This window comes from Arvicanthis niloticus, chromosome X, assembly GCF_011762505.2.
Source record: "Arvicanthis niloticus isolate mArvNil1 chromosome X, mArvNil1.pat.X, whole genome shotgun sequence".
NCBI lineage: Eukaryota > Metazoa > Chordata > Mammalia > Rodentia > Muridae > Arvicanthis > Arvicanthis niloticus.
The window spans coordinates 124,820,676-124,837,402 of record NC_047679.1 but is presented as its reverse complement, the minus strand read 5'-3'; the positions used below and the strand labels follow the sequence as shown (position 1 = coordinate 124,837,402).

Sequence of the window (16,727 nt, the reverse complement as noted above, 5' to 3'; positions counted from 1 at the left end):
GACAAAGAGTCTGGGGATGTGGACTAATAGGAAAGACTAACAAGTTCAGGCACAAGACGAATAAAAATTCTCAGTTTATACAAAATGAAAAGGCAATTCAATTCAAGAAGACAAAAAAAAAAGGATTTGAAGAAGTAGTTCTAAAACATAATACAATTAATCTTACCATAGTTCATAGAACATACTCAAATTTACCCAAATGGATGGATCAGTGATATAAACAAAATTCTAAAAACAAAACTAAATTATGGTGAATAAAGGTTACAGTCTTGAGTCTGATGAAAAAAGTAGGCTTTCCTCTGAAATCATAGTTCAGAAAAGAATAGCAGTATATAATGGACTTCATCAAAATTAAAAATCGTATTTTTATGTATGTTTATATGTATGTATGTATGTATGTATGTATGCATGCATGTCACCAATTACCCTTTCTTGTCTAATCTCGATATCAGTGGACTATGATGCAACATTATATAAGTAGCAGTGCTGTGATATTTCATTTTGTTAGGTATGGTTCACTTATGAAAATGAATTTTGTTAGGTATGGTCGATCTTGTAAGCTGTTTTCCTGATTTTGTCCCATGGGATTCTTGGTTAACTTTAAAAGATTTTCTGTTGTTAACCGAATCAGGGGCTAAGTCCCCAGTAGTCACATAAAACAAAATCCTACAATCCCATGTCCTTATGCAGAATACATAATGGACTTTGGAGCCTAACTCCCCAGGTAAAGATCTTGGCTCTCCTCACTTCTAGTTAACTATGGAATTTGCAACTTCACTTGAACTCCATGTGTTTCAATTTCATGATCTCTAACAGGTGGATGATTTTAGACTTGTTCCCAAGCATTAGTTTGGTGATTCTATATATGTGAAATGCCTATAATAGTACTAGGTACCAAACAACAAACTAAAACTAAAAACCTAGCTAAAGTAAATGTTTGGTATTAGTGTGATTGTACTTTGAATTTCAACCAGCATAGATATACAATCCTGCAACAAGAAGTAGTTAAGTTACTGACTGGGAAATTTAGTCAACTTTTTTGAGACATCCAGAATGTCACATATCTGTTAATTAGTGGACTTTGGGCACAGAAATAATATAGTGTTGAAGATTATACAACATGTAAGTGGGAACTTGTCAAAATATAATATCTTTGGCTGCACTCAGAGCCTTGAGAATAATTCATAATCTTTGATTTTGCACTTTCGTTTTCTGTCTCTTCCCCCCTCAGCACTCCAGATTGAACCCATGGCTTTACAGATGCTAGACATTTTCCTGGACTTTTAAAGATATGTTTTTCTTCCTCTTAAACTTCTAGTCTCATTGAAACCTCTGATTTTCTGAGTACCTCTTACATTTGCTGGCTCATTCTGAAACATGGTCTGGAATTTAAAAAGACTCCAGCTCTCTCTCTCACTTACTTCTAATGTTTTTAATTGTTAATGTATGTGGAAGCAATACTGTTGTGAGGTGAGGAGCCAAAACAGTAGGACTTTTCACTTGTTAAAGAGTTCTTTTTATGTCTCTCAGAGTGCCTTATCTTGTTCACATTGCCATGGTATATTTACTGTTAAACTAAACTGTAAACTGTAATGTATACAGGTATAAACAGGGTCTTTTGAACATTAAATATTACACTTCATTGTTTTATATTTACAGGTGTAAATAATTTACAATATCCATTCCACATATCTATTTTACAGAAATAGATGTTCCTTGATGGTGTTATTTATAAGTGAAATTTTCTCATTTTGTGCTGACAATTCTCCCTCCAGAGCCAAACCCCAACAGGAAGCATGAGAATCTCTCTTTTGTGTTGTTGGTCAAGGATTTGTAAGAGACTCCTAAAATATCACAGGCTACTGCTATTGCCTTTGGTTCTCACCCTGCCTTCCAAAAAGTAGAAGGGAAGATCCTACTGCTGAAAATTCCATGCACTTCTGGCACAGCACACAGAAGACCCTGAGCTGGAACTGACCTGATTAGCCTCCTCCCTGAGGAGTAGCTTTCATAATAGAAGGAAGGAAGCAATCAATAGCCATACTCATCTATGATACCCATAAACCACAAAAATGACCAGCATGACATGATAACTCTGAGTACAGCAGTGGCATTCATACCTTGGCACTAACCAGCAGCTCTCTAATTGGACTTAAAACTCACTAAACAAGGGGGAAATCATACTTGGTACTGGAAACCTAGGCAACTACTCAGAATTTGTAAAACCCTGAGAATTTTGGAGAACCTACAATTGTCACTTTCCTAAACTGGCATAATTCTTAACTATATTCTGAATATTTGTCCTTTTTTTGACAGATAAATATAGTCCTCACTTCTCATCAAGGAAACTTCATTTTGAAATATATGGAGATCACTACAGAAAACTACAACCAATCAAAATGCACACATCTCCCATACTTGAGGCTCAGGGACCATTGTGGAAAAGAGGACAGAATGATTATAGGAGCCAGAGGACCAGACACTTTTCCATGACACTGTGTCTCTTAATAACATCAGAGGCTACATACATAAAAATCTCACCATTATGACTGCCTAACGTCAGCAGAACAAGGACAGTAATAATAGACATGCCAGAGCAGAGTAGACAAAAGAAGGATCGTGAGGTTTCAACCCTATACAAAGAACTACAGGCAACTGAGAAATGTGGGGAGTGGGAGAAGTCACAATGAGTTATCCAATACTAAATGGTCAGCCCTGAAAACACACATACAAGTAACCATCTCCCTTTTTAATGGTCCTATGTCCCCTATACTCTTTCAAATTCATCACCTATACTTATTTAATTATTGTTTACACACACGCACACACACACACACACACATTGTTATGGATAATGGATAATGGCTACATTTAAAATCAGCTAAAACCCAAGCAGCTGGGCACACTTGTGAAGGATTTTCTTAACTGCATCATTTGAGGTGGAACCCTAAATCTGGATCATACCTTCTGATGACAGTCCACATTAAACTACATGTAAGAAGTAAATTTTTGCTTGATGGCAGCTTATCCTTGGTTTAACTGGCAAGTTCATTTATCCTGTTGCTGAGAGATCCCTTGGCTGATAATATAAGCTATCTCTTTATGATTCCAACATTAACAGAAGACCATTAGGTCTTTAGGAATTCCTCAAGATTCACCACCATAATGAGACTGCTGAGACACCTAGTATTACAGGGTAAATAACTGCTGTATTCCTGGCCTTTCCACCAGGAGCCATTGTTGTATTGCTCAGACCACAGGCATGTGCTTCATTCTGTTAGTTCTGGCCCATCACAGAATCCTGACTAGCACATACACAAAAATATACATAAATGTGTTTGTATGTATGTATATATGTAAGTATGTATGTATGTATGTGCACCCCCCCCACACACACACACAAACAACCTACTGAGTCCATTTACTGTTACTTGTATGTATGTGTGCTTCTGGCTAACTCCAGTGACAGGCATGAGAAAACTTTTCCTCAAATTTTTGTTCAGAGGAAGGATCCAAAAGATTTACAAAATAGTATAAACTATTCCTATCACCCTTTGTTGCCTTCTAGAACTTAAAGCGAAGCCCCTATTGCAGAAGCAACTGCACATTTCAGACTGAGTACATGGAGAAATCCAGTTGGAAGCCTCCAGAATAGTTTTTGTATGTGAGAGGACTGATCTTCCCTTTATTCTTCCATTCTTCAAAACAAGAAGATGCCTACCATGTTGATTATGAAAAGGTTGCTACTTTGATGCATTTTTCAGACACTGGTCATATATTTGCAGAGTAGCAAATAGAGTGGCAGACTTTCTTGTGTTACCATTTTCTCTCCCAGCTCTATTCTACTGACCAAGCTAGGACCAAAATACTGGTTCTCAAACAAAAGTCAGAAGCTATTTCTTCTTTAGGATAAACCTAGAACTCTCTTTGTCAAGCCAATGCACTGTTTCATTGCCCTTTTCTGTATACCTAAGCTACAAAAAGCAGGTGTAAATTTTACACATGGCTTAAATTCTCACAGGCTTTCATTCAGTTCAATGGAAAATAATGAATCACCATATTCATGAAAAGAAACAAGTTGACAGAAAACAGACTTATTTTTATAGCTCACCTAAAATATATAGGGACTCATATATCTACTCAGCTATTTTAAAGGGACTACTCTTGCTCCCTCCCTGGATAGCTAAATGCTCCGTTGCTAAGTTACTGGTATTTGACATCATCTCTTTCCTGACATCTCCCCATGTGTGACAGGTTCTCATGATTCACTGAGCCAGTCACCTCGTTACTCACATTACTCACTTTCCCAATGACATCTGTAAAATAATTTAAAATTCACCTCATATGCTAGCTGTAAACCCCTAGATTCCACATGAAAATATTTCAGCTGCTTGCCAGGTTCTGGGTGCATTTGGAAGCACGTTGGAGAGCTTACCTTCATTGTTCACATAATAGTTTTTATAATTAAATTTAGCATCTTTCTTCTAGGTTAGTTTGTGCTAGAGAAAAGAGGAAATGATTATTGGGAAGCAAATAATGTACAATAAATGTTATGGGCTAATTTGGTTCCATGAATAGCTCAGCTCACGTGTGCATGGTTTTTATTAAGTCCATTAAAGGTTTGAATTAGCTTCAGAAAAGGTGGTATTCCATATAATTTACACACTCAAGGGCATTTTCACCTGCTGACAAATTTACATATTTCACAGTGTCATTAGGTAAGAGTTAGTTGTCAGATTAGGTAGGAGTAAAATCATTAGTTCATTTACTTGACTCTATCAATGTTAACATTAATTATAGTATTAATTATATACAACAATTGTCTTCATTGGAGGTGCTATTTATATAGTATTTCAGGAAACTATAATTTTAAAAGCCCATACCAGAATGGGAAAGATACTTTTAGAGACATTCCAGAAAGATTAATATTTAAAAGAATTATAGAGAAAATCTCCTACATGAGTTCAATTTGAAAACTATTTACAGACTCATTTGATAGGATATAAAATCAATTGCCCAATTATTGGTTAAATTTGTAAAAGAAATTTTTCTGAAAGGTACTAATTATTATTTATAACTATGATAATAAAATCAAAATTTTTCAGGCATAATTTTCTGACCAATTTTGTTCCTTGATTCATTTTATCTCACTCATAATATGAACTTTTTCATTAACCCTGTTAAAAGATTAAAAATAACAAATACTGTATGTGGCTATCCTGTAATTATTTGACAGGTTTGTTCCATGATAAAACTATAAACAAAAATATAAAACCTATGAGTAGAATTGCCATAATTTAATATGCTGTAAGAGACGCAGATCAGCTGTAATCAAACAGTGGTGCCTCTCTAGTAGGTGTTTACCAACCTGGTCCATATGGCAAGGGCAATTGTAAGAAAGCACAGTTTATCAAATACAGTTCCTAAATCCTAGATAGTGAATTCAGCATTTCTCATAAACAGTGAATTACCCTTACAGATGTTTGTGTATGAAATTATCATCTACAGAAGGTACTTTGCTAGGAAACACAATCTGTTCAGCATCAAATATAAGAGAAGCACGTTATCTGCATTTTTGACTCTAGAAAGGATTTAGTTGATAGTTTGTTGACATTTTATGTAAATTCTTGCTAGATACAAATAATTCATATTGTTGCAGAACAAATAATCACTGAACATCCATCCTTAGCTGGTAGCATTTAGAGCATGCTATTCTCATTGGCTTAATGCTCCCAGAAATGATGAGTCTATGATGCATAAAAACCCGTAGAGATCAGAAAAGAAGCTGCTCGTGTTGCCCATATTATTACTTACGAACAGTCTAGGAATCCCTGTATGATAAATGAATTGTAACCGCAAAATGTCATCACTGGGTAGAGCTACTGTTATTTTTTATTTCTGTTTGCACTAGAGAGTACCTCGACTCTAAAGAGCAAGTGGTACACTGTTAGAAACAAGTACATAAGCTAGGATATAGTATACAAATGTCTGCTTTTAAGTTTCTGGTTTATAAAATTTATAATAAGCGATAATATTTTTGTGATGTGCCAAATACACCTGCGACTATGTAGCTTGCTTTGCAGGAAAAAGTAGTTTTATGAAAATGTTTTGTAGATGGATGCATTCTAGTATGTTTGGAAAACTTGAAAATGAATAATTAATTTGTGTATATTTTGTGAAAAATATATGCATAACTAATGCTGTCCATAATTTATACAAAAATTATGCCTTTAAAGGTTTCTCTGAGGATTCAAAGAAATGTACTTAAGTGCTACCCGGTATTATTAGTATTACTTCTTTTATCATGAGTAGTATATTTGTTATTGCTGTCTTTATTATTAATGGAAATGAAACTTGAAAAATTTCAATAATGGCAAGAAGGAGGAATTACTGTCATTAAGACTTGCTCAAACTCTGTTAAAGTCATTAGTGTTTTCTCTTTAAATGCAAGAAATGTTAGCCAGTGTATGAAAATTTTTTATATAAATTTTAATAGATTCTTAATGAAGGCTGGTGGTGGCAAGGTACTTGGCAGCTAAGTATAGTGCAGAGATCACTAGATTTCAACAACAAAGAAGACTGTGCTTTACTCCACTTCTGCCTCATGTAAGCCCTACCCTTGCTTGCAAGGTTGGCAATAATGTAGACTGATGGTATCACACCTGGCTAATACAAAAATCTGTCCATGTGTTTTCATATAGAGTAGGAAAAAGAAGATCAGCGAAGAAGGAAAGTTAGAAGAATGAATACACTAAAATATACAAAAGCAAATAGCCTGTACAGCAACTTTTGTCACAAAACAATGTCACAAATGTGAGAAAGGAATCGATAGAGGGAGCGGTTGACAGGGGTGAGAGGAAGTTAAGAGATAATGGGGGATAAAGAGTAATCAGAATGCATTATATACAATGTATATCAAATTGTCAAAGAACAAATTTAATTAATAAAATTCCTTCACTAGGGGGTAGGCAGTGAGGTAGAAAGGGGGTAATCTTCCTTTGTGGTTTAGATAAACACACTAATGCAGCTCCTAAGGAGAGAAATGCCAAGAGCAACTGGGAGCCAATTCTTTCTCCTCGGGGGGCTAGAGTTACATCTTCCAGCTTCACAGTTATTTTACCTAGGAGAGATGAATCTGCTTTTAAATCAATTTAGTTTGAAAAGCACAGAAGGAATCAGGAGAAAAACTGAGAAAAGGAAAAGTTACTTTGCCCTTTTTGAATCAATTTAGTTTGAAAAGCACAGAGGGGTTCAGTGGAGGAGCTGAGAAAAAGAAAAATATTTTCTCAGAAAAAGGACACTGTCTGGGAGTAAGGTGACAGACTTTCTGTAGAACAACTTAGAGATGACAGGGTCCTGCTATCAGCAGCATGGACATGTGAATAAAACAAAATCCCACACCACCCTCTGCGGTGACATGCAGTGTGGTTTATAGCAATTTAAATGCGAGTCATAAGAATTGAGGAATAAACTTTGGAAAGTTAAGTCTTGTTCCATATATAGGAATAAAACATTTCACTCTTCTATAAGATAAAGTGTATTCATCTATGACACTACTAAAGAAAATGAACCAAACAGAATTCTAAACAATCAATGTGCCTTCCAAAACAAAACCAATCAAGCAATCAAAACAGAAAACAAAACACCAAGTTTCCCTAGGTTCTTTTCCAAGAACAACAGAACTTTTGTTGCTTTTTCTATTGCAGCTACCTTTTATGAACTTACTAAGGCAACCAGCCTTTTATCTACACTTAAGTGAAAGGCTGCTGTTTCGCTAAGTGCTCAGACTCTGACAGGTGTTCTCCCTAATTCCTTCACTGTCACTGCATGACACACTTAAGCACCAGGCTGGGCTGCCTGAAGGAGAGAATTCAATAGTGACAAGTTATATGGTGACTCTTAGATGGATCTGACATTCTTGGTGTAAAGAAAAAGCCCTGACTGACGGACTTCATTTATGCTTGCCCCTCAGGGGACCAAGAGTAGACAGAGGTTACCATGCCCACTAAGTAAGCCATTTCTTTTACTCTTGCCTTTCTTTAAGGACACTGGATGGTAACAAGGAAGGATTGTATGGAATTTCTTGTATCTACCCAATGGAACAAATAGACAAATTCCCACAGTGTATCATGCTTGTAGATTTCACTATGACTATTATGGCTCCTGTCAAGGCCCAGGGCCCGAAGGACAGATACTGAACAAATTTCTGGGCTCTTATCTTACAAAAGTGGCCACCATATCTTCAGTCTATAGAGTATCATCTCCAATAAAACAGGTAAGACTAATCTTTTTAATACTCAAAATCAAGGTCTTTTGGCTGAAGCAGAATCAGAAACAGCCACAGGAAGGAAACATGTTTAGCAGGCCAAGGTGACTTTAGGCAGCTTAATGTTCTTCATTATTCTTTGGCAGCAGGTTGGCAGGGATGGCTTCAAATACTAGGCCGCTGAGAAAGCACTTACCTAGGTTCCAGTGCTTTAGGAGAGTCAGTCTGTTGTTGTTAAGTGAGGGGAAGGGGTTGCTGAGTTTCACTGACACACATTATTTTGTTTTCTTTTCCAGGAGGAAAACTTGCATGGTTCTCACATGGCTATACTGGTCATCATTTATCACAATAATGAGAATTTATATACTACTTGGCAGTTTACAAGAGAATTATGATATTATAATCTTTGACAGACAAGGAAGAGAGATTCAGGAAGATTAAGTCATCTGTCCAAAGTCACAAAGTCACAAAAGTGACAAATGGCAAAGCCAGGGCAGGAACTCCCTCCTATTATTCATCTTCTTTAAATATAATATTACCATATAATTCCAACTAGCAAAGATAATAGGTAGATACATTTTTTTCCTTCCTTGTGGTATTTTGCTACAGGGCTAACTACTGTCTATTTCAACTTTGTTCTTCTTCTAAGCGCCTCCCATTCTCCTAAGTAGGACTGTCCATACAAGCCGTGATTGGTCAGCCTGCTCATGCTCCCTTTCCCCCCCACAGTCTATAACCATATTGCAGTGACAGTGTATTCCAGTCCTAGCGAGGTGTCACTGGGAGCCTGAAAACAGACAGGTGAGGTGAGGATTAAGGTATGGTGTGTGAGTAGGGAATGTTTCCTAAAGAAAGTGAGAGGAATCTTTATCCAGAATTCTAAATTATGTTTTAGACCAGTGAAAAAATCACCAAAATTTTAATTACTCTAGAGTGCAGGGTGATGAGAGGTAAGAAATGAAGCAGGTGATTTAAGTAGAAGACCATTGGTGTAGAGTGCAAGAGTACTTCCAATAATTTAAACAGATAGATTGCTCTGTTGTTAAATGACACAGAAATAAAAGTTCAAACTCACCCGCAAGATCTCCTCAACACAGCTTGGATCACTGGTAAGGCTTACCTAAAATAAACAAAATATAATAAATATAACCAACTGACACTCAGAAAAGCTTACAGTGACAATTTCAGATACGCCATCAAAACAGAAAAAAACCTAACATTATTTTGCCTATTAAATACAAAGCACCATGGTCTGAAAAAATGGCTAATCTTGTATTACTCTAACAAAACAAAGAAACCAAAGTACAATATGTGGAAAGAAAGTGACTCCTTGATCTTTCACATGTACTGTAGGACTCTGAGCTGGCTTCCTCCCCTTCAGGTTTATCCAAGAAGGGGATAATTGTAATTTCCCAGCCTTCCAATCCTGGAACATAGTTTAGCATATTATTACATTTAAAGAAGAAGGCTATATATTAAAAAAAAAAACTTCTCTGATTAATTCTATTTTCCTTCCATTTGGACAGTCAAATCAGATGCTTATTTTTATTTTTAAAAACTATTATTATTATTTTTACTATTGTTATTTATGATTATGCCATGACCACAGTTTTCCCCTTCCTTCTCTCCTCTCCCCACCTGCCATTCCCCCCATCAACTCCTCCTCCATTTCTCTTTGCAAAAAGGCAGGGCCCCCAGACATGTCATATCAAGTTACAGTAAGATTAGGCACCTCCCCTCATGACTTCATATTTTTTAATACAACATAAACTGAATTCCTGTGAGCATTATAGATTTGACTTGGCATTTAGAGGAAATCTCAAGCATATAGTAAGTGAATACCATGAGGCATCTTTCTCTCTCTCTCTCTCTCTCTCTCTCTCTCTCTGTGACATTTTTTTAATCAATCAAAATCCAACCCTAACATCAACATACTGAGGACTTGCTGTATGTCAAGCAAATGACATTTTTCTCCCAGGGCTTGGTAACCAGTGAATGTGATGAGCCATATGTCAACATAAGCTAGCAGATAAACTGTGGTGAATGATGAAGGACTTGAACTACACCCTGGTACCATGTTACTTGTGTAAGATCTGAGCATCTCCTAAACAACCCCACCTCTCCTCTTCAAACCTACACCCTCTTTAGGATAAAAAATCCCATTACTGGTGTTCTGGGAAGGAAAACAGCAGTTATCTCTCATTAACTGCTTTGAGGGATGACGGGCACGTCCTGTACTGTGAACACTGCTACAGTATCTGTGAACCTGAGAACTCTTGCAAGGCTGGTTCATTATTATGCTCAGATTATAGATAAAGATAAGAATATTTGAAAAACAAAGTTCAAGAATATTTGAGGAAATCAAAAGGGGCCTGTGACACAGACTTCTTTCAACCTGATATCATATCTTATAAATCTTCAAGTATTATAAAATTCATTATTGACTTCCATCATAATTTATTGAATGTTTTCTACATGTAAGGGTTTCTGTTTCAGGAAACATAAGATCCCAGGTAAATGAAACATGCTGAGATGCGGTCCAAGAATGAGATTAGCTACCCTGGATTGCCACACACATTTCCAAGTTACACTTGTTATTCTAGTATAATTATTAACTGTATTCACTTTCATATTAAAAATTTCTCTACTTTGGATGACAAATTATATAGTCATCCTTCCTAATACAATAACATTTGAATATAGGATAAAGAGACACTACAAATAAAGGCCCAAAAATTGGCTGGACACATGTCATAAAGAACCTTAAATTATAGGTTTTATATAGGGACTCAACAGTGACTGGCCTAACACAGTTCATTTATTGCTTAATTTGTTCAGGAAATACTTTTGAAGGCTATTCTGAATCAGGCTGGCGATAGGCAGAAATTCAATATGAAGCAAAAGAAGATGTGTTTTTTTCTTCCTCATTGACTTGGTATGTTTGATAGAAAGGCGGACGAGAAGATAATCCATATACAACTATGACTGTGTGCTACCAAGCTCTATAAAGGAGAATGTTCCATGTATGTGTGTGCACCCCATACGTACCTGGTACAAATGGAGGCAAGAAGAAGGTGTCAGAGTCCTTGGAATTGGAGCTATAGATGCTTCTTAAAAGTGACAAGTACTCTTAACTGCTGAGCCATCTCTTCTGCTACTACTTTGGATTCTTGGTTTTAAATGAACAACTAATGATAGTCCATAGAATGTATATTTTCTGGTCTAATGTATTATTCTACAACTTATAATTCTTTTTACTTATGATTCTTAGTAACAAACAACATACCCACTAATTTCTCAATGATACAGCAATTGTGGTTTTCAAGATAATTCTTAAATTTTCAATTAATACCTTTTCCAAAATAAAATATTCAAAGAGCTGTAATGAAGATGTAAATTGTCATTGTTGCATAGTATCAGAGTCAATACTATAAAATAAATATTTGGCACCAAGTCTTCTCCCAGTATCATTGCTTACTCTTTTTTTACACAAACATATCAATATCAATATCAATTTTGAAATTAAAGAGGACTAAAAAAACCCAATATTCATGAACATAATGAGTACACTGCTGAGTAAAAAACTTGGGGCAGAAACCTTGATGGGAGGCACATTCAGTAACTTTGCCTATCAAAGTTTCAGCATTCCTAATCATAAAATATAATTGAATGTAAAGTAAAAGTAACAGTGATTGATCCTCTTGACACTCTGGTGCTCTTGTGTTTAGCAAGTGAAATGAGAGGTGTTGAGTGTGCTATGGCCCCTATTCTGTGATTTCTTCTACTTCTGTTATGAAAAGTACAGCTGATAGCTGCCTCATGCCAACTGCAAATATAATTCCTCCACCTGGAGTTACAGATATTCATTTCTTTATGGAAAAAATCTCTGTCAAGGAAAGGAGATGTGGGCATAGAGGATTCTAGAAAGTCAGATAATGACAATCAGAGCCAGAGACAGTATCATTGAGGACTGAGAACTATACAAACAAATATTTATGTAGCCCCACCCAGTGTTTTTTGAAAGAAAATCTTGGAATCTGGTATTTCTCGTGAAGTCACTACTTCTGCAAATTTATCTAACTCAGTCTGATAGCTGGTTTCTCTACAGAAAAGTCTCAAATGGAGCTGCAAGTGCTTCTTAACCAGTAAACACATCCTAAGTGTCTGGAAAAGCACTGGGCATGGGAGCTTACAGTGACAAATGCTGTGAGATCTGATCTGTATCTCAGAGTTAAAGGTCTAGATGGGACAGGGAAAAAACAATTAGAAACCCACTGGGACATATATGGTAAGATAGTCTTGACAAGGGTAATAGAATCTCATTCATTCACAGTCTGCCTATTCATCAGATCTTCCATTTACTTCTTTAGACAACAAATCCTGATTGAGCTCACACTGTGCTCAGGATGGTATATAGGGGCAGGGGGGACTTAAAGGTGAAAGACATTACTCTTACATTGAAAACCCTATGCAAATAAAGAGAAATTGTCTATTTACAGAAGAAATAGACAATAAGGAACTTGAGAACTCATTTAAGTGCCAAGGAAAGAATACCTACTGAGTTCAGTGACAGAGCCATATCCAACAGAAGTTCCTAGCCTTGAGGTACTAACTGTAGTCCTCAAACCATATGGGAATAAGAAGCCATGGATTTGACGTGACTGAGAATTGCTGGGGACACCTGAGGCCACTTTAACTTTTGAGCCCCCTGCAATGAAGCACCACTCTGGTGTCACAGTACACACTGGAAAAAATCCACACTAAAATCAAGGTTGGAATTTGTCCTCTCAAACTCTGTCTCAGGCAAAACCACCCACAACTTTCCTAGGAATTTTGGAGAAGTAGTGGCAGTACCAGGGTTAGAACAGCCAAATTTCTGCTTAGGTCTGGAGCCATCACACTCTTTTTCTGAGTCCAATCTTGAGTATTCAAATAGCCCACAAATCACAAGTTAATCACTCAGAGCTGCAGCATGCTTCCAAATCTCCCATCTCCATCCCCTCCTCCCACAGTAGAAAGTAAGCTGCACAAGGGGAGGCTGTGCTCTTACTCCTGGCCCTAGATGACCCTCTGGTTCTGGGCATGAATACGGTCCTCTGAGAGCCGGGAAGGGAGGTATACATCATCAAGTAGGTCATAAGTAGACTGATAATGCTCACAAGAGCCTATCCTCTCTGAATCTAACCCTACAGGCAGCTACTCCATGTAACCATGTAGAGGCCACATACAGATCATCTGCCTCATGATACAGGCATATCTTATGAAATAATTATAGTACCTTTAAATCATCAAATATTAAATTAACTGCAGCAACAGTAAGTGAATTGCATAGGATGTTTTAATCATTCTGGGATTAATCAGTTTGCAGCATCCTTCTTGGAGATTAGGGTAATACACGATATCAAAAATATCCTGATTGTGGCATTGGGAGACATAAGCAGTGACTAGAACTAATAGAAAACATAGAGAATAGCGCAAAACATTAAAAGAATAATGATCATCACATGTTTAACCCATAGGAGCTCAGTGTGTGCTTCTAAATGCATTATTGCTAAGGGAGTGTGAGGGAAGAAAAGTCAATTTTTGCCATAAATCATCCAAAGGTTGTAACATAATATGTAGCAATCAAAGCCTACTATTCTGAGAATACTCTACCTTTGTAAAGATTTCTCAAAGTAAAATGTAAAACTTGTAAGATTAATTGTAAATTAAATAACTGCCTCAATTAAATAATACCTACAATAGACACAGATTGCAACTTTTAAATGAATTCCATTTGTATTTTCATTAACAGACTACCACATTTATCCTCATAATTAAATTATGTGATACAGAGGCCCCTGACATAGTATTAATAATAAAGTGAAAACGCAGGTTATAATATTCCTAAAAATGAGCCTTAGTCTTTTAAAAATTGTTAATCTACATCATTGGTCATTTGGAAACATGGGAGCAGCAGCCTCTTGTTTCTTATTTGTATTTGCAGATTCTTTGCTTTCCCCATTAAAGGAGTCTCAGGTTTCAAAATGAATTTGGAAAACTACAAACTACATGCATATTAAGATCTATTGCTGTCCCTGTTCCTTGCCTCATCTTAACCTGTCCCTAGTTTAGTTTGTATTCAAGAGTCTATGATTAAATGGAAGCAGTTAATATTACATAAGCTGTAGACAGAAGTCCTTGGGTAATATGATCTTAATCAAAACAACAACAACAACAACGATTTTATAACAGTTAGATGGCACTTCCAAATCATCTCATCTTCCAATTTTATTTTAAAACAGAAAAACTCCTGTGTACCATAAAATCGATCTTTAAAGTATCGTTCTTGGAAAGAGGCCAGGAATTTGAAAGAGCACATTGGAGGAGGAGAATTTGAGGGGGATAGAGAAGGAGAGAAATGATATATTATAATCTCAAAAATAAGAAATTATAAAAATGCTGCTCTTGGACCATTTTTCAGGAAGCCACATGAACAATATTCTCCTTGTAAAACAGGTTAATAAATACCATAAAATTTCCTCTAAGAAAGAAAAGGACAAAAACCAGAGTATGAACTTAAAGGAATTCAATGTATGTCAAGACAAATAGAGAAAATGTCTAAAATCATACAAGAGACTGCAAGTAAAATGGAAAAGGTGGCAATAAGCTTTTGTTCATTTACAAAATACATGATATTATTTACTCTAGTTTTCTGGAATCTCCAAGGTATCTTTGAAGTTCAACAGATTTTTATTCAAATTCCATCTCTGAAACTTGCTTTATGACCTTGGGGGGGAAAAATCACCTGAATGTGTGTCTTTATTTACCTACATACCTACCTGAGAACAATTAAAATAAACTGCTTTAGGAAATTCTGTGATGTTGAAATGAAGTAAGGTATATCAGGGTACCTTCGCCCAGTAATAGGTTTATGCTCATGTTCATATTCTAAGTCCCTTCTGTGGTTCTTAAGGAGGCATCAGCATCCTCAGTCTAGAGAGCGCAGAGGAGCTGCTGTTATAGGCTTGGCACTGTGACATCTTCTGAATGTTGCTAATTAATCATTAAATCCTCTTCAGGGACTTAGTTCATAAAGAGCTTCAGGTTGTTGATCCATCTGCTGGCTCTCACTGAAGGTGACAAACGAGACTAGAGATGGGACTTAAGGGGTTATGACAACAGAATGTAAGAGGAGTGAGTGGTGGACAGGATGAGGAAGGTTGATCAATGTGTTTCATTATGAAGACATCTCTTCACTGATTAGGTATGTATGGGCAACAGCAAAATGCATATGTAAAGAAGGCTATCATCAGCTAAGAGTACCTAATGGCATACAGAATTTAAAGTGAAGAGTACTAATTCCATGAGTTCTGAATAGCCATTAGCTCACTATTCATTCATTTACATGTTCTAATAACTACTTTCTATAGAAGAAGGAGCTATAATCAGGATGGTGTTCTGGTATGGTGTGTGTGTGTGTGTGTGTGTGTGTGTGTGTGTGTGTGTGTGTGTGTGATAGACTTTTTCCAAACAAAATAGTCATCTAGGAATATTACTATAACAAACCAAAAACCAAGGAACAAGGAGTAACAGAGATTCAGACACTAGGAGTAGGAGTAGACATTAGACACTTGGAAGAGAACAGATTGAGTACAACTAGGAACTAGGAACTCAAGACTTGGGACTTGGACTAGGAAGAGAGACTGAAGAATAAATGGGATTGAAACACACTCTGTCTGGTCTCCATTCTTCCAGTCCGTCCTCACTCTCTCTCTTGCTGAACCTTGACCCCCAGACCGGAGCAGCAGCTTGGGCCGGGATACAGTGGCCACCAAGCGTGGAGTGGAGAGGGCCTCAACATTTACAATGTGCTTGATCCACATTCTTTTAAGGTTGTGTCTGCTCACTTGCACTGCCCTATGGGTTCATTACAGTTGTGGCTGCTACCATTGCCAATACTCAAAGTGTGTTGTTTCCTTCTCTGGCCAAGTTCTCAAGCTCATAATCCCACTTCAAAATTTGAGCCAAATCCTCATAGCTTCCTAGATTCTGACCCATCTTGCTTGTTTTCCTTTGTTGTGCTCTCCTCTAATTTGTTGTTCTGCTATACAAGTATGAGTATATGGGGGGAGTGGATGGAGGAAAGGTGAGAGGGAAGTGATGTAATTATATTATAATCTCAATTAATGGAAATAATTTTATAGGTTCTGCTTTAAAATCTACAGACTTTCTAGCTGTGTCTTTTTCTTTTTGAAATACCTACATGTGCATATAACTCTTCCACTTCCATCCTATGGAAATCTTAGTCATGCAACAGTGACCATTTTAGGCATAAAATGGATACTACTAAATCTCTTTTTATTGCAATCATGCCTGTAATTTCTTCTAGCCAATGAAGAGAATGTAAAAATACAATGTGCATATTAGAGTGAAATAGGGAAATTTCAGAACTAATACATGACCCAAATATATGGAAAAG

The 16,727-nt window shown here is 36.6% G+C and overlaps 1 protein-coding gene across 4 annotated transcripts in view; it reads right to left on the bottom strand.

Moving 5' to 3' along the window:
• Nucleotides 1–16,727, bottom strand: part of Aff2 (ALF transcription elongation factor 2) — a 450,392-nt gene that overhangs the window by 160,502 nt on the left and 273,163 nt on the right. For all 4 annotated transcript variants that reach the window (XM_034485864.2, XM_034485865.2, XM_076919068.1 and 1 more), the window contains exon 4: nucleotides 9,342–9,386. In XM_034485864.2, the coding sequence (XP_034341755.1) occupies nucleotides 9,342–9,386 (45 nt within the window). The remainder of the gene's footprint in view (nucleotides 1–9,341; nucleotides 9,387–16,727) is intronic.